General features: G+C 44.1%; 1 protein-coding gene across 1 annotated transcript in view; it reads left to right on the forward strand.

The window, feature by feature from the left end:
• Positions 1 to 997: 997 nt before the first annotated feature.
• Positions 998 to 19886, forward strand: part of LOC120933090 (zinc metalloproteinase-disintegrin-like VMP-III) — a 156072-nt gene continuing 137183 nt past the window's right edge. Inside the window, exon 1 of the mRNA XM_040346089.1 lies at positions 998 to 1070. Coding sequence (XP_040202023.1) covers positions 1019 to 1070 — 52 coding nt within the window. The 5' untranslated portion in view covers positions 998 to 1018. The remainder of the gene's footprint in view (positions 1071 to 19886) is intronic.

A 19886-nucleotide genomic window follows, 5' to 3' on the forward strand; every position in this document is an offset into this window, starting at 1 on the left:
CCCTCTGCGGCTGTCTCTGGTCCTCTCCACAAGAACTACACACATTCATGCGAGAGAGCTCGCATTGTGTGAAGTCCTTGTGGGCACGCTCGTCACTGGATGTGATTGACAGCAGCGCCAGCCAATGGCTGCACTGCTTTCAATCCATCCATTCTAGCTAATCAGCCGCCAGGCTGAGCGGCGAAGAGGATGTCGGGGCCGAGTGCGGGACTTTCAATGGATCAGGTAAGTATAACGGGGGGCCGGGGGGCGGTATACTCTGAAGTTTTTTCACCTTAATGCATAGAATGCATTAAGGTGAATACTTTTTCCTTTACAACTCCTTTAAGTGCCCAATGGTCAAGTGGTTAAACTCTCCACAACTTTATCCATGACCTGTCTGGTGTGTTCCTTGGCCTTCACGATGCTGTTTGTTCACTAAGGTTCTCTAACAAACCTCTAAGCGCTTCACAGAACTGCTATATTTATAATGAGATTAAATTACACACAGGTGGACTTTAAGTTAGGGTTATCAGAGTAAAGGGGGCTGAATACAAATGCTCGCCCTTTTTTTATATATATTTATTTGTAAAAAAAATTGGACCATTTATCATTTTTCTTACACTTTACAATTATGTGCCACTTTGTCTATCACAGAAAATCCCAATAAAATATATTCACGTTTTTGGTTGTAACATGACAAAATGTGGAAAATTTCAATGGGTATAAATACTTTTTCAATGCACTGTATATATACAATTGAAAGTTGTTTTAGTTTTTCTGGCAGTGAATGAAGGAGTTTGTAAGGGGGGGGGGGTGTCTGGGGTGCACCTGCCATTTTCGCCTCGGGTGCTAGAGGTCCTTGTCCTGGCTTTGTGTGATAACACATTGTGACATTGCTTGGGGACAAACACCCTGTAATATTTAGACAATGAACCTGTTTGCTTATCAGGGTATAAATTACAGAGAATCCCAACTGATTTCTTCATATCCATTTCCCCACACACATATACACCTATTGTGTGCTCCTACAGCTGTTATGCTAATTTCCATAATGTCTCCACTGGTGATGTTCATCCTCCCGGTCATAGGTGAGTTTATCATTTTGTTTCGTATTTATAAAATAAAATAAATTCCTAGTGTGTCAGGGGTCTATGGAGAGGACACCAGAGCAAGTTTTGACTATACCGTTGCCAACCACATTGGATTGCTTGCCCTTCCTCTAAGCTTCATACGTCAACCCTCTCAGCCATTACTTCTATAATTGCCATGAAATCTACATAACTCTACGTAACTTAGAGGAACATTTTACTGGCAAACTGGTGTCCTAAGAATACTGCCTTGCAGTACAGAAGAGCATAATAAAACATTTTAAATATGCTCATAAATGGGCACAATGTACCTGTCAGGGAAGGTCTCCGCACTCAGAATGAATGCTTCCGTCATACAGCGCTTATCATCAGTCTGGACATTGATACCAGATATGTTAGCTGCCTTTAACACACAACGAGACAAGACTTGTATGTGTGCTAAGTAAGGACTGTTTAATAGGACCAAGAATACAGCCTTATATAAGGTACAAGGTATGTTTCAACAATCACAGGGACAATGAAATTTCCACCCCCTTCACACCATGGGGGGCTTCAATCACATACTTTTAGATAGACACCCTGGCACCGAACCTGACAAGACACATTCCTAGATAATGACATCAGTGGAGTTAATTACTAATTGTAACAGAATGCGTTACCCAGACAGCCTGAAAGGAGACTTCTGACCTTTTTGACTTAATCAGTTACAACACAGTATTGTTATCACACAATAGAAAGGTCTAGGAGCAGACCTGAATTAACACCTCTACAGCCTTACACAATGGACAATTAGTATATCTTCTGAGTCTATTGACCTGGTTGGGGGTCAGAATAAAATCACCTGTAATATCCCAAGACATCCTGGAATATGAACTATCATGTCCCATCTTCTGCAATACATGAATTATGATTTATTAGCCACCCTATGCCCCTATTGGACATAAGGTGACCCTAGACACAAGAGTGTCGGAGTCTGTCACAGTACCCATAAATGATGAGAGATATTTAAATGACAGAAACATTGCTTTCAGAAACATACAAAGAAAGTCCATGTACTCTCATAGGTGACCTCTGTTTAAGTAGAAGAGCTGTTTGTTTTCACAGAGGGGCAAATTTAAGAATGTATACCACATATATTGTGTGTGTGTGTGTATATGTGTGTATATGTGTGTATATGTGTGTATATGTGTATATATATATATATATATATATATATATATATATATATATATATATATATATATATATATATATATATATATAGTGTGGTGGTGGGACCCTGAGCGACCTTAAAGATTGCTGGTTTATGTCATATTTTGGAGAGAAAGACACACTGGGCTAGATTCACATAGATCAGCGGATCTTTAGATCCGCGTGACCTATGTGATTTAAGATCCGCTGCCGCAAGTTTGAGAGGCAAGTGGGTAATTCACAAAACACTTACCTCCAAACTTGCGGCGGCGGATCGTAAATCCCCCGGCGGAATTCAAATTCCGCGGCTAGGGGGAGTGTACTATTTAAATCAGGCGCGTCCCCGCGCCGATTTAAATGCGCATGCGCCGTCCGCGAATTTTCCCGGCGGGCATTGCTCCCACTGACGTCGCTAGGACGTCAGTGGTTTTGACGTGAGCGGAACTTGTGACGAGCGGTTTTGTGAATCGGCGTACGCAAACAACGTAAAAAATAAAATAAAAAAAATCGACGCGGGAACGACGGCCATACTTAACATTGGCTGCGCCTCATAGAAGCAGTTGTAAGTATACGCCAGGAAATCCGCTATGTAAACATCGTAACAACACTGCGTCGGGCCCGCGTATGTTCGTGAATTGGTGTATCTCGCTGATTTACATATTTCTCAGCGTAAATCAGCGAGAACGCCCCCATTGGCCATTTTTAAATTGCAGTTAAGATCCGACGGTGTAACACAGTTACACCTGTCGGATCTTAGGCATATCTATGCATAACTGATTCTATGAATCAGGCGCATAGATACGACCAGCCTAAGTCAGAGATACGACGGTGTATCAGGAGATACACCGTCGTATCTCTCTGAATCTGGCCCACTGATTGCAAAGCTGTGTGTTTGGCTATTTAGGTCTGACCTGACTATGGTTCAGGGCCCCAACCAACAGACAAGAAGTCTGTTCCTGGGAGTCAGGTGGACTTCCATCCTTCTGAGAGGAGTCTGAGCATGCATGTCTGCAGGAGACAGATGTCATTGGTGATTGAGCAGCCAGGCGCTGATCAGTAGTAAGTGATGAGAGAGCTTAAGGCCCCATACACACGATAGAATCCATCCGCAGATAAATCCCAGCAAATGGGTTTCTGCGGATAGATCCTATGGTGTGTACACGCCAGCGGATCTGTTTCCGCGGAGAAATCTCCTCTGGGATGGATTCCAGCAGATCGGATATTTGCTGACATGCACAACAAATCCATCTGCTGGAATCCATTCCAACGGATGGATCCGCTCGTCTGTACAGACTTACCGGATCCATTCGTCCAAAGGGATTCCCCGCACGCGTCGTAATGATTTGACGCATGCGTGGAATTCCTTATATGACAGCGTCGCGCCCGTCGCCGCGTCATAATAGCGGCGACGGCGCGACACGTCATCGCCAGAGGATTTCAGCGCGGATTTCAATGCGATGGTGTGTACACGCCATCGCATAGAAATCTTCTGAAATCCTCGAGAGGATTTATCCGCGGATACGGTCCGCTGGACCGTATCTGCGGATAAATCCTCTCGTGTGTATGGGGCCTAACTCTAGGAAACTCTGTTTGTTCTGAGGAGCAGACTAAAGGCCTGAAACAGCCGGATGGCAAGAATGAAAGCCAGGAGTATAAAGTGTTGAGTATGCAAGATACAGTAATGGTGGAAACCCCCTTGTGAGGGCTACTGATGTATTTGTGAACTTTTTGAGCTTTTAAATAAAAGTGGGCTACCAGGCCCTTAAAAATTCAGTTCTGGACTGGTGTACTCACTAAAAACGCACCTACCGCTGGAGTCTGATCACCCCAATCTTACAATAGATATATATATCTATATATACACACACACACCTTTTCAAATGTATCCCTTCATTTCAATTTGTTTCCCCTTTGTGCAGGTGTGTGAATAAAGAGCCTTTTACCTTATTATGCTTTAGGCTGGGTTCACACCAGGGTTGGACTGACAACTTATGGGGCCCCCAGGCAATAGAAACTTATGGGGCCCAGGCTTACAGTTGGCCACCACAACAAGAGGCGGGTAGCTAAAATCTCAGGATTTTCACATCAAAAGCATGTCGGTTTCGGACATATCAGGGACAGATGTAAAAAAAAACACAGATTTTTACATACTGTCCCTGGTTTTATTGAGCCTGGCAACCCTGATGGGGCCCCCTAGTGGCATGGGGCCCTCGGGCAGTGCCCAAGTGTCCCAATGGTCAGTCCGCCCCTGGTTCACACTGAAGCTGCTCACAGCAGGGGTCCGGGGGGGGGCTGTTCACTGTTTGAGGTCCGATTTCAGCCCAAATGTTTGACTGAATTCAGACCTGAAACGGACCAGAAGACACATAGGACTCTTGTCCAATTTGTATCGGAGCCGCTCCGGAGATATGTGAACCGGCTCCATAGAGAGCCGGTCACAATCTCCTGACATGCAAATTCGATTCAGGGAAATCCGTATCCAATTTGCAATAGTGTGATCCCAGCCTCAAAGTTTTGAGCATGACAAACGGGAATGAGCTGTTCTGTCTTGGACCTAAAAATGTAGTTATACCAGTCGATTTAACCACTTAAGGACCGCTGCATGTACATATACGTCGGCAGAATGGCACCTACAGGCACATTCACGCACCTGTACGTGTCTGCCTTCCCGCGGGTCGGTACATGTGGCGGTCCGGTTTGCTGTGCAAGCGATCCGGGATGAGGGGACGGCCATTGGCCACCCCCTCGCAATAGCTCCCAGCGAATCAGATGCTTCCTCTTCCTGTGTAATGTAAACACAGGCAGAGGAAGTGATGTCACGCTCCACGAAGCAGTCTTTTTGACCGGAGCTCGTGGAGTGAAGACATCTCACGTGAGTTGCACCAACACTACACTAACACCAGTACACATAGGCACACGTTTCACCTCCCAGTCACCCCCAGATCACCCCAGCCCCCAGTCACAGTGTAACTGATTGCAGTGATCATTTATTTACTGATCACTGCATTTAGTGTCATTTGTGACTGTAAAAAGTATTAGGGACATTAGCTTTAGGCCCCTTTAGGTCCAGGGTTGCCCTCTACCCTCCCCCCCACTAATAGAGGTTTAACCCCTTGGTCACCCCCCCAGTTAACCCTTTCACCCCCGTCACTGTATAAGTGTCACTGGTGACGCTGGTTAGCCAGTTAGTTATTTAGTTATTTAGGTTCGCCGCCAGGTTTTTATATCTCATCAGGTACCCCCATATATTACCTAATAAAGGTTTTAACCCCCTGATTGCCCCCTAGTTAACCCTTTCACCAGTGATCACTGTATAAGTTTTACGGGTGACGCTGGTTGGTTAGTTTGCTGACCCGCTGTATATAACCCAATAAAGGTTTAACCCCCTGATTGCCCGGCGGCTGATATCAATTACATTTTAGCGTCAGTCAGGGTCTGCGTCGCCCTAGGCAGCGTTAGGTTAGTGCCAGTAACGCTTACACCCACGTGCAAAGCATACACCCCCTTAGTGGTATAGTATCTGAACAGATCAATATCTGATCTGATCAGATCTATACTTGCGTACCCAGCAGTTTAGGGTTCCCAAAAACGCATTCTTAGCGGGATCAGCCCAGATACCCGCTAGCACCTGCGTTTTGCCCCTCCGCCCAGCCCACCCAAGTCCAGTATCGATCGATCACTGTCACTTACAATACACAACACACATACCTGCAGCGTTCACAGAGTCAGGCCTGATCCCTGCGATCGCTAACAGTCTACATTTGCTGACAGATCAGGTGCTTTTTTACCTGTGAATCCTTACTAGTGTACCACTAAATTTAGAGCCCAAAATGGCAAAGCGAATGTACACTAGTAAAGAGGCCTATGAGTTTCTGAGCATGACAGATGGTGAAGAGGAGGTCACGCATCTGTCAGATTCTGACTCAGAATACATCCCCGTAGAAGACAGCGGCTCCATGTCAGATAGCTCTGTCGACAAAGGTAAGGTCGCTGCTAAGGGTAGGCGTACCCGACCCATTCTGATGTTGTTGAGGCGCAAGAACCGCAGGACCCTCGTATGGAGCAGAGAGCCAGTACTATCGCCGCTATTCCTTCTGGTGAACTGGCAATCACCAGCGGCCTAGTACACCCTGGTCGTTCATCCAGCACTGCAGTATCACGTGATGACGTGGCGAGTCCCATAAGTGCAGTTCAAGCTGGCGAGGTGGCAAGCACAAGTAGTGTCCTGCTGCCACCAAGAAGAAGAAGACAAAGACAGGCCCGTCGTGCCCATAGTGCCCTTCCTGCAGAATTCGCCTATCCTGATTGGGTCCCCACCACTTCTGCAGAACCTGTACTTCCCCCATTCACTGGCCAACCCGGTATTCAGGTGGAAACAGCTGATTTTACGTCAGTTGATTTTTATTCACTGTTTTTCATGGAAGATCTCTATAGATCTATTGTGGACCAGAGTAATTTATATGCTGGTAATTTCATCGCCGCTAATCCCCAGTCCGTCCTTGCCAGAGAATGGAAACCATTTACGGTTTGGATGAAGGGAGGTATTCTAATGGTGGGCATACCCACCAATCAATCTCTTTTTTTCGTTCAGCCAACAGGCTGCATGAAAAAAAAGATTACAATGACAATTACAAGGACCATCAACGTACTGGTATGTTGCTGGATTTTGAATGGTTATATCAGAATGATGCCTGTGGGTTTAGGTATCATCTTGGTATCATTCTTTTCAGCCAGCGGTCGGCTTTCATGTAAAAGCAATTCTATCGGCTAATTAGCCCCTAGACTGCTTTTACAAGCAGTGGGAGGGAATGTCCCCCCCCAGATATAAACAGCACCATTGGGAAATTGGGAAAGCATTTTATCACACCGATCTTGGTGTGGTCAGATGCTTTGAGGGCAGAGGAAAGATCTAGGGTCTTTTAGACCTGTCACTAACTATTACTATCATAGGGGATATTTACATTCCCTGAGATAACAATAAAAATGGTAAAAAAAAAAAAAAAAAAGAAATTGGAAGGAACAGTTTACAAATAAAATAAAGAAGCTAAATAAATAATAAAAAAAATAAAAAAAAAAACATCCCTGTCCCCCCCTGCTCTTGCGCAAACGCAAGCGTTGGTCTGGAGTCAAATGTAAACAGCTATTGCACCATGAATGTGAGGTATCACCGCAAAGGTCAGATCGAGGGCAGTAATTTTAGACCTCCTCTGTAAATCTAATGTGGTAACCTGTAAGGGCTTTTAAAGGCTTTTAAAAATGTATGTAGTTTGTCGCCACTGCGCGTTTGTGCGCAATTTTAAAGTATGTCGTGTTTGGTATCCTTGTACTCGGCCTAAGATCATCTTTTTTATTTCATCAATAATTTGGGCAATATAGTGTGTTTTAGTGCATTGAAATAAAAAAAGTGTATTTTTTCCCAAAAAAAAAATCGCTGCGCAAATACTGTGTGGAAAATAAAATGTAACACCCACCATTTTAATCTGTAGGGCCTTTGCTTTAAAAAAATATATAATGTTTGGGAGTTCAACTTAACCTTTTTGCAAAAAAAAATTATAGGTTTTCATGTAAACAAACAGTGTCAGAAAGGGCTTTGTCTTCAAGTGGTTAGAAGAGTGGGTGATGTGTGACATAAGATTCTAAGGCCCCGTACACACGACCGGATCTATCCGCTGGGATTGATCTGCGGATCAGTTCCAGCAGATAGATTCGATCGTGTGTAGGCCCGAGCGGACAATTTTCGGCGGATAAAAATCCAGCCGACGGATTCCCAGCGGATAAAAATTTTGTAGCATGCTACAAAATCTATCCGCTGGGATCCAGTCCAGCGGACTGATCCGGTCGTCTGTACAGACTCACCGGATCAGTCCGTCCGCTCCCCTCCCTCGAATGCGTCGTAATGATTCGACGCATGCGTGGAAGTGTTTACCTTCCAGCGTCGCGCTTGTCGGCGCGTCATCGTCGCGGCGACGGCGCGACACGTGACCGCGGATGTTTTCCGCGCGGATTTTGATCCGATGGTGTGTACAAGCCATCGGATCAAAATCCGGAGGAGGAATGTCCGCTGGAAACGGTCCGGCGGACCGTTTCCAGCGGATATCCTCTCGTGTTTACAGGGCCTCAAATGTTGTGCATAAAATGCCAGGACAGTTCAAAACCCCCCCAAATTACCCTGTTTTGGAAAGTAGACACCCCAAGCTATTTGCTGAGAGGCATGTCGAGTCCATGGAATATTTTATATTTTGACACAAGTTGAGGGAAAAATATTTTTTTTTGTTACGCAAAGTTGTTACTAAATGATACATTGCTCAAACCTGCCATGGGCATATGTAGAATTACACCCCAAATTACATTCTGTTGCTTCTCCCGAGTACGGGGATACCACATGTGTGAGACTTTTTGGGAGCCTAGCCGCGTACAGGACCCCAAAAAACAATCACCGCCTTCAGGCTTTCTAAAGATGTAAATTTGATTTCACTCCTCACTACCTATCACAGTTTCGGAGGCCATGGAATGCCCAGATGGCACAAAACCCCCCCAAATGACCGCATTTTGGAAAGTAGATACTCTTACTATTTGCTGAGAGGTATGGTGAGTATTTTTCAGATCTCGCTTTTTGTCACAAAGTTTTGAAAATTTAAAAAAGAAAAAAAATATGTTTTTCTTTTTCTTTCTTAAAGCGGGGTTTCACCCAAAAAAATTTTTTTTTAACATTACATTCAGCAGAGTTGTCATAATGACAATCGGCTGTTTTTTTTTATTTTATCCCCTTACATTCCGTATTTTCACCGCCGCTACCGGGTATGTCTTCTGCGGGACTGGGCGTTCCTAATTGATTGACAGGCTTCCGACCGTCGCATACTGCGCGTCACGAGTTGCCGAAAGAAGCCGAACGAACATTGGTGCGCAGGCGCCGTATAGAGCCGACTCGCAGTCTGGCTTCTTTCGGCAACTCGTGACGCGCTGTATGCGACAGACAGAAGCCTGTCAATCAATTAGGAATGCCCAGTCCCACAGAAGACATACCCGGAAGCGGCGGTGAAAATACGGTATGTACGGGGATAAAATAAAAAAAAACAGCCGATTGTCATTATGAAAACTCGGCTGAATGTAATGTTAAAAAATATTTTTTTGGGTGAACCCCCGCTTTAATTTTCAAAAACAAATGAGAGCTGTTAAATACTCACCATGCCTGTCAGCAAATAGCTTGGGGTGTCTTCTTTCTAAAATGGGGTCATTTGGGGGGGTTGTGTGCCATCTTGGCATTTTATGGCCTTCAAAACTGTGATAGGTAGTGAGGAGTGAAATCAAAAATGTATGCCCTTAAAATCTTGAAGGCGGTGCTTGGTTTTTGGGGTCCCATACGCGGCTAGGCTCCCAAAAAGTCCCACACATGTGGTATCCCCGTACTCAGGAGAAGCAGCAGAATGTATTTTGGGGTGTAATTCCACATATGCCCATGGCATGTGTGAGCAATATATAATTTAGTGACAACTTTGTGCAAAAAAAAAAATCAGTTTGTAATTTTCCCGCAAATTGTGGCAAAACATAAAATATTCTAGGGACTCAACATACCTCTCAGCAAATAGCTTGGGGTGTCGACTTTCCAAAATGGGGTTATTTGGGGGGATTTGTGCTATTTTGGCATTTTATGGCCTTCGAAACTGATAGGTAGTGAGGAGTGAAATAAAAAAATTGCGCTTTTAGAAATGCTGAAGGCGGTGCTTGGTTTTTTGGGCCCAATACGTGGCTAGGCTACCAAAAAGTTCCAAGCATGTGGTATCCCTGTACTCAGGAGAAGCAGCAAAATGTATTTTGGGGTGCAATTCCACATAGAACCATGGCATGTGTAAGCAATATATAATTTAGTGACAACTTTTTGTAATTGGGGGGGTTTTGTACTGCCCTGCCATTTTAGCACCGCAAGAAATGAGATAGGCAGTCATAAATTAAAAGCTGTGTAAATTCCAGAACATTTACCCTAGTTTGTAGACGCTATAACTTTTGAGAAAACCAATAAATGTAAATGGCCTAAATGTATGACCAAAATTTAGTTTATTCGATTTTTCTCATAACAAAAAGTCGAAAATATAATATTTTTTTCAAAATTTTCGGTCTTTTTCCATTTATATCGGCAAAAAGAAAAATCGCAGAGGCAATCAAATACTAACAAAAGAAAGCTCTATTTGTGGGAAGAAAAGGACGCAAATTTCGTTTCGGTATAACATTGCATGACCGCGCATGACCGCGCAATTACCAGTTAAAGCAGTGCAGTGCCAAATTGTAAAAACACCTCGGGTCCTTAGCCTGCATATTGGTCCGGATCTTAAGTGGTTAAAGCTGAACTCCAGGAATTCAATCACTTTGTAAAGTAAAGGCACACAATGAGTTAAGAAAAAGGAGCTGCATGACATCCCCTGGGCTTATCTCTATTATTTGCATTTGACAGGTTTATAACTCTGTTTAGAGCCACTTGGGCCCCTTTCACACGGGGCGTATCATACTGATCCGCCCCGTGAACCTCCGCTTGCTCAGCAGGGATCGCTCCGTTGATCCGGGCTGAGCCGACGGATGACAGGGCGGTCCCCGCACGCTGTGCAGGGACCGCCCTGTCTTTTCTCCGCTCTCCCCTATGGGGGGATCAGATGAACAAGTCTTTCCGTGTTCACCCGATCCGCCAGACAGATGGAAAAGTAGGTTTTTCCTCCGTCACATTTTGGCGGATCGGAGCGGGTCGGATGTCAGCGAGCATGTCACTGCTGACATCCGCGGCTCCATAGAGGAGCACGGAGCGCCCGTTCAGGTCCGCCTAAGCGAACGCATACGTAAGTCCTGCCTACATATGAAAACGGTGTTCAAACCACACATGTGAGGTATCTACTCTGTAACTCAAAACATGTAACCGGTAAAAATATTTAAAGCGGCACCTATGGGGATTTTTAAGTAGCGAAGTTTGGCGCCATTCCACGAGCATGTGCAATTTTAAAGGGTGACATGTTGGGTATCTATTTACTCGACGTAACTTCATCTTTTACATTATGCAAAGACATTGGGCTAATTTTACTGTTTTTTTTTAAAGCACAAAACTGTTTTTTCCCAAAAAAACGCATTTGAAAAATTGCTGCGCAAATACCGTGCGAGATAAAAAGTTAAAACGACCGCCATTGTATTCTCTAGGGTCTTTGCTAAAAAAACATATATAATGGTTTTGGGGTTCTATGTAATTTTCTAGCAAATAAATTATGATTTTTAAATGTAGGAGTGAAATGTCAGAATTGGCTTGGGTGCTCCAGAACGCCTGAAGGTGCTCCCTGCATTTTGGGCCTCAGTTTGTGGCTATGCTGTGTAAAAGTCTCACACATGTGGTATCACCATACTCAGGAGTAATAGCAGAATGTGTTTTGGGGTGTAATTTGTGGTATGCATATGCATATGCTGTGTGTGAGAAATAAACTGCTAATATGACAATTTTGGGGGGGGAAAAAATCTTGATTTTGCAAAAAAAAAAAAAGGTAGTACATTGTATCCATTTTTGTTACATATATAAATATATATCAATCATTTCTCATCCAATGGCTTTTACATAACCCCACCCTCTCTATATCCTCCAATACAGGCCGGTCTTTTATTTACTTAATTTCCTCCATTGAATCTCATTGATCATATTTCTTTAAATATCGATGTACCACCTATACCTCACCTTTATCCTTCTTTTTTTCCCCACCCTCTACCTATCCTCCCCCACGCTTAACTGAAATCAATGGCGTCCTGATAACCTCCTCAAACAAAACAGGACCCAAACAAAATCAAAAAAGAAATAAAAAGAAAAAGGGACCCCTAAATCCCCCCCTCCCTTCGCCCTCTCTAACTTTCCTCTCCAGGTCCCCCCCAGTGGAGCAACCGGGTCTTCGCATTATAATATGGACCGGGCAGACTTATTCTACTACTGTACTCCCCAGCAGTCTCTTCCCTTCTTCTGAGTATACAAATTCATTCCATGGTGTCCAAATTTTATTGTATTGCTCTTTTCTATCTTGGGCCGAAAATACCAAGTCCTCTATGGCACTTACATTCCTGACCCTATTTAGCCATTCTGGGATCGACGGTAGCTTAGGGTTTTTTCCAGGAATTGGGCAATACCCGCCTTGGCCTAGTTTTTTTTTTTGGCCTAGTTGATCAAATGGCATAGGACCGAGTTTTTATATGTCTTTGTTGGTATTTGTGATAGGTGTAGCAAGAAGAAGGCAGAGTCATCCGTTACTTGGTAAGCTGTAAATTTTTGAGTGACCCTTTGTACTTCTTGCCAATATTGTCTGATCTTAGGGCATGTCCATTATATATATATGGAGCAGGGTCCCCTGCCCCTTATTACATCGCCAACACTGGTCTGTCACTCCAGGGAAGAACCTACCCAATCTCGATGGGGTATAATACCACCTATTTATAAGGTTATAGTTTAATTCTAGTAGTTCTAGATTATAGTTTAATTTCTGTAGTTCTAGTACAGATTGATGATTTCAATGACAGATATATTATCTTCTGTTGTTGAACCTGAGTAAAATTCTGGTCAAGGTCCCTTGCCCATTTTCCAATTGCTGCCATCTCATAACTATCTAGTGGTGCTATTAACAACCTATAGAGGTTAGATATGATTCGAGTGAGGGGTTCTTTCTCTTCACAGTATGTTTCAAACCGTGTCAATTCCCGTCTAAAACTTCTCGCTGGGCCTAATGAAATCAAAAAATTAGAAAGTTGTAGTGCCTGCCAATAATTTATTTCGAATTGACCTCCCGGTTGCGTCAAAGAGGTAACTGTTGGCCAAGAGTCCAAGTGTAAAAAATGTGAGGCCTGTGTATATCCCCTCTCTCTGAGTTTCTGGTAGCCGCCCCCCCCCCCCATCCCTGGCTCAAAGCTTGGATTCCCAAGTATTGGGTATAGTGGGGATTGCATTGATGAATATTTAGCTGTCTGGCAAATTCTAGAGCTTATAAGAAGCATTGGACCTATAAAGGGGTGTTTTTTTTTTGTAAGTAGGTCTGGTAGTTTTACATAGCACCATGGTGCTCTTCTCAAGGGTACCTGGCTGACTTCCTGTTCCAGTTCTGTCCATAGTTTAAATTCTGTGTTTCTACACCAGTCTATGACCCTGCTCAAATGCGCCGCTTGATGATATTTAGCTATGTCTGGAACTGCCAGACCTCCATAGCAATTGGGCAGGGTCATATGCCTTCTGCTAATCCTCTGACTTTTATTTGTCCAATTAAATTTATTGAAGAGTGTATTAACTTGACGGAAGAAGGCAGCAGGGATTTCTATAGGTATTGCTTGAAATAAATACAGAAATGTGGGTAATATACTCATTTTGATGGTAGTATAACGTCCAAACCATGAATGGAATCCCTGCTGCCACCTATTTAATAGTAAACTAACTGTCTTTATTAACGGGGGAAGTTTACCTTAACAATCTTCTCTAATCTTGATGGTATATGTTACCCCAGATATTTTAGGGCTGATCTTACCCATTTAAATTTAAAATTGGGTTGTTAAATTTGCTGTACTACCGAGGGGAGTGCCACTCCCATCGCCTCTGATTTTGCATAGTTCATTTTTAGGTTTGCTAATACCCCATATTCATCTATTTCTTTCATCAAATTTGGCAATGAAACATGGGGAGTGGACAGCGAGAACAGCAGGTCATCTGCAAAAGCCGATATTTTATAATTCTGGTCTCCTATATGTACTGTAGTCCCGAATATCTGGATTTTGCCTAATTCTATTTAATAGGGGCTCTAAGGAGAGGACAAATAGCATTGGGTATAGTGGAAATCTCTGACGCGTTCCATTTGAAATTTTATTTGGTTCCGACAGTATTCTATTCACTTTGACTAGTGCCTGGGGTAGGGTTGCCACCTTTTCTCCAGGCCAAACCCGAACACTTTAGCGACGCACAGGATTTTTTCCTGTAGTATACACTATAGGATTGTAAAAGAACTGGGACATCTTTGGGAGCCCCAAGGAGAGTTGTAACGTGGTGCATACAGTGGGCCACAGTGAAGAGTGGGTGTGGCCAAATTGTGTTAACAGTGGACGGGATATTGTTAAAGAAAACAAAAGCGTTCTTGTGTCCATAAAATAATCTTTCTTTGCTGTTCCGCAAGTAAGTGTCTCAAAGGCCTGTATGAACCTCAGCATTAATCATTAAAAAGAAAAAAAAAAAAACTCTTCTAGTACAGATGATTTTGTGTACGTTGAAAATAATCAGAGAGCCAACAATTTCTCTGAACCGACCTTAGTTAACCACTTCCTGCCAGCATAGCAGAATGACGGCCGGGCGGTTGTCCTGTTATCCTGATTGGGCATCATATGACGTCCAGCAGGAGAACATACCGGCGCGCAAGGAGCCTCTGACAAAGGTTTCTTACCAAGTGATCAGCTGTGACCAATCACAGCTGATCATTGTGTCAACCAGAAAGTGACGGTAAATGGCTTTCCTTGCTTTGCACTGACAGGGAGAGCCGATCAGCGGCCTTCCCTGTCAGGGGGTGGAGTCTGTGCTGATAATCAGCATATTGATTATCAGCACAGCCCCCTCAGATGCGCCACCACAGCTGCAAAAAAGGTGCCCATCAGCTGCCAGTCAGTGCCCCATCAGAAACCGCTGTAGGTGCCTATCAGTGCCCAGAGTGCCAATTAGTGCCCATCAGTACCGCCTGTCAGCGCTCATCAATGCCAACTCATCAGTGAAGGAGAAAACAACATTTTTTAACCAAAATGATGAAAAACATTTTTTTTAAAAAATGTAGGTCTTTTTTAGTTTAGCAAAAAATAAAACCCCCAGAGGTGATCAATTACCACCAAAAGAGTATGAGTATTATGCGAAGCCTCACGCAGTACTGTCAGGATTTACACAGATGCGAAACAGTGCGTTGTAAGCGTGCTTGCGCTGCATGGAGTGGTTGACTGCAGAAATACACTGGCACTACCTCACATAGCCGTCATATGACTTGTGATCTTCTATGGAGAACTTGCAATAAAACGCAGAAGATGAGTAAACTTTATAGAATAATCCATGCAGAGATCTGGGCTATGACCTCATACAGCCCACCATGACAGCTCAGATTATACCAAGTGTTATACCTGAAGGGTTCCACATGTACTGGCACTTTAAGGCTGGCTCCACCCAGCAGTGATGACAAGGGTCAATAGTGGTATAGTAGCCATCTTAGAGAGAGCACATGTGAGAAGCATATAACCTGTGGTGTCCTGAGATGCATGTTGCAGTGTACAGCCTGTACTGAATAAACATCCATTGTTCCAGACCAGAGTCTTGTGTCCCTCACAACACAGAGGATATAACAGTGGCGACGAGGATGGGATTTACAAAGTGTCTATCAGTCTGAGAGAGAGACAAAGACATTGTGGATTGTCACCTGGATAAAAGCAATCACAGATCCCAGCAGGAAAATGTCATTAATCGGGACATTAAGTGAGTTTGATGGAGAACAGACATCCTGGAGTTCCTGGGTTGAGAGGCTGGAACAGTATTTCAGTGCAAATGCCATCACAAACAGGCAAGTAGCAGTGTTTCTGACAGTGGTTGGGGCCAAAACATATGACACTCTCAGGGATCTGCTTTCCCCTGTAAAACCAGCAGCTAAGACATTGGCAGAGCTGCTGACACTGCTAGAGGATCACTTCCAGCCTAAACCATTAGAAATTGCAGAAAGATTTCACTTCTATCAGAGGCAGCAGCAGACAGGTGAAGAGATTAAAGCTTATGTGCTCGCCCTTCGCAGACTAGCCTCTACCTGTTCTTTTGGGGACTACCTACCTACTGCACTGAGAGATAAGTTTGTCATAGGACTGAATTTTGAGTCCACCCAAAAGAGACTGTTAACAGAGAAAGACCTTACTCTTACAAAGGCAATTGAGATAGCCAGGGGCGTTGCTAGGTGGCAAAAAGACCAGGGGCTTCAGGCCGAAGTCCAAGGACAGAAAGCGCGCGGGGGGTGTATGCGACAGGCTTTTTTGGGCTGGCCCATGACCTACATACACTGACGGTCGTGACCTTCATACACTGACGTACCTACACTGATAGTAGTGACCTGACCTATATACACTGACCTACCTACACTGACCTATATACATACACATTACACTGTCTATGACAGTGGTTCTCAACACTCTCTAATTAAGTGCCGGTTCACACTGGTGCAATGCAAAAAACCCTGCGAATTCACTGCGGGTTCCTGCATCGCACAACAGTTCACACTGCCATATGCAAACTGCTGGGGAGTGTCATATGTTAACGACACCCCCATTTCAGCTCGCATATCGCACTGTCAAATGACAGTTCGGACATGAATCAGTTTGCATAGGTGTGAACACCCATGCGATCCGATTCTGATCCTAACAGAAAAAAGGTCCCGTGCGTGTTTGGACTGAATGTGATGCGATATCAGCCATACTATCTGTATGGCTGAAATCACATCACACAGACATCGCATATGATGTGAACAGAAGTGTGCTGCAAATCACGTGCAATGTCTGTGAACTGGGTTTGAGACTATTGACTTTACATCCCTTTAGAAGTCAACTTATCCTGACAGTATAAAATGATATAGTACATAGCCAACTACTGTATATATGTATATATATATATATATATATATATATATATATATATATATATCTCCAACTTCCAGTATATAGCCAACTTCCAGTATATAGTATATAGCCAACTTCCAGTATATAGTATATAGCCAACTTCCAGTATATAGCCAACTTCCAGTATATAGCCAACTTCCAGTATATAGCCAACTTCCAGTATATAGTATATAGCCAACTTCCAGTATATAGCCAACTTCCAGTATATAGTATATAGCCAACTTCCAGTATATAGCCAACTTCCAGTATATAGTATATAGCCAACTTCCAGTATATAGTATATAGCCAACTACCATATATATATATATAGCCAACTTCCAGTATATAGTATATAGCCAACTACCATATATATATAGCCAACTTCCAGTATATAGCCAACTTCCCCTTGCAGACACCATGCCAAACCACACCCCCACCCTTTTAACACAAGAGCTTACCTAGATTCAGCTGCGGTGGTGTGAGGAGGGAAACAGACCTGACAAGCGCGTGCTACAGGGGGGAGGGGGGGCAGTTCTGGCCCAACCCCCACGCCATTAACATAGAATGGAGAACACTGCCATCATCCCCCCCGGGCGGCAGCTAGGGAGATCTGACGTGTGCAGCCGCAGTGTAGTAATAGCCTAATAGGATTAGGTTCGGCTGTGGTCTTGTGAGGAGGAAGAAAACATGACAAGCGCGCCGCGGGGGGTGTTCCGAATAAAAAAAAAAAAAAAAAACATTTAATAAGCAGCCAGAGCAATCGCCAATACTCGGGAAGCCTCTGAAACCCCTGTAATGTATGACACCTGGGGCGTTACGCCCCTGGAGCCGAGGAGCCTGAGAAGAGACAAGCCTCCTAACAGAGTGCCGAGTATTTGTAATTCCCGCCTTCTGGAGCCTGTGATGCACGTCACACGTCCTGCGGCACGGTATTGGACCAGTGGGACGTCCATCACAGGCTCCAGAAGGTGGGACCTGCTGCTATGTTATTCGGCCACAATCGGCATTCGGGAATCGGCAGGACTCGGCTCGGGAAAAGATCGTTCCCGGGACTCGCCGATTGACTCGGGGCTAACAATGGAAAGCCTGCATGCTGAGACTCGGGGCTTTTCGGGGACCCATTCAGGGCTCCAGCCACCCAAGCCCGGGCCTCCCGACGCCCCTGGAGATAGCTTCAGTGATGGAAATGGCTGTGAAAGATACAGAGGAATTAAACCCCCAGAGCAGAAGGGAAGAGGTGAAGCAGGAAGTTTTCAGAACAGCAGTCAAGCCAACTGCTGCAAACTGGAAATACAGACCCCCACCAAGCCGGGAGTCAGCTTGCTACCGTTGTGGGAATACAGACCATGATTACAAAGTCTGCCGGTTTAAGGATCAGACCTGTCATAATTGCGGTAGGACCGGCCATCTGAAACGAGTTTGCCGTAGCAAGAAGGTGCAAGATAAACAACCTCTGAACCCCAAGACAAAGACATATATGGTGGGAAGATATACATCATCATCTGAGTCAGAGGATGAGGAAGTGCTCCACAGGTTAGACATACATCATATGCATTCAGCACCCTCCGAAATGACTGTAGATGTAACCGTTAGTGTTGCTCACGAATATTCGCATTTTGAATATTCGTTACGAATATAGCATATTCGAATATTCGCGAATAACTCGAATTTCGCGGCCACAATTCGCTATTCCGAATATTCGTATTTTTTCAAATTTATTTTTAAAACAGATCACATCCTATCGACGTCTAAAAGCATTGCTGGTATGATTAGAGACCCTGGGCCGAGCAGCTAAGCTGAGGCGATCCTTTTATGTTGCCAAATATTCGCAATCGCGAATATTCGATTTCCGAATATTCGCGAATACTTTCTCCGCCCTTCTTTTGCATCAGAGTTCTCCTACCACAGTTGCCAAAATCTCGCAATCAATTTCGCATTCGCATTAGCGAAATTTCGATAAAATATCACCAATATTCGATTTCCGAATATTCGCGAATACTTTCTCCGCCCTTCTTTTGCATCAGAGCCAATCAGAGTTGTCAAAATCTCGCAATCAATTTCGCATTCGCAAAATTTCGATAAAATATCACCAATATTCGATTTCCGAATATTCGCGAATACTTTCTCCGCCCTTCTTTTGCATCAGAGCCAATCAGAGTTCTCCTACCACAGTTGTCAAAATTTCGCAATCAATTTCGCATTCGCATTAGTGAAATTTCGCCCAATTATTTTATTTTTTTTTATAAAATATCACGAATATTCGATTTTAGCGAATATTTCACGAATATCCGTCTATATATTTGTGATATATCGCAAAATCGAATATGGCGTATTCCGCTCAACACTAGTAACCGTTGAGGGAAAGAAACTCAGGATGGATGTAGACACAGGAGCAGCAGTTTCAGTTATCACCCAGAAACAATGGAGACAACTTCAGACCCGAAAAACTGTCCGCCCAACACCAATCAAACTGCAGACATACTCAAAGCAAATACTCCACCCACTGGGTTACGCAAAAGTAAAGGTATTGTACAAGGGTCAGACAAAGAGACTGCCATTATATATCCTAGAAAATGGGGGACCCCCTCTCTTCGGGAGAGACTGGATTGCTCACTTTGGTATGCCAGACATCGCCATAAGTCCCTGTAACACCGTTACCATTCCATTAGGAGATAATAAGGGATGGGTGGTGTCCCTGAAGCAGCGGTTCCCAAAGATTTTTGATGACCAGTTGGGAAAAATAAAGCATGACTGTGTAAGACTCAAGCTGAAACCCAAGTTCTTCAAAGCTCGGACAGTACCTTTCGCACTCCGAGCAGGTGTGGAAGCAGAACTAAGTCGGCTGGAGGAACAAGGTGTCATCTCAAAGGTAGAGCACAGCGAGTGGGCATCACCAGTGGTACCGGTAAAGAAAGCGAATGGGGACTTGCGCATTTGTGGCGATTTCCGCATGGCACTGAACTCTCAACTGGAAATAGACCA

Source organism: Rana temporaria, chromosome 3 (genome assembly GCF_905171775.1).
Source record: "Rana temporaria chromosome 3, aRanTem1.1, whole genome shotgun sequence".
Lineage (NCBI taxonomy): Eukaryota > Metazoa > Chordata > Amphibia > Anura > Ranidae > Rana > Rana temporaria.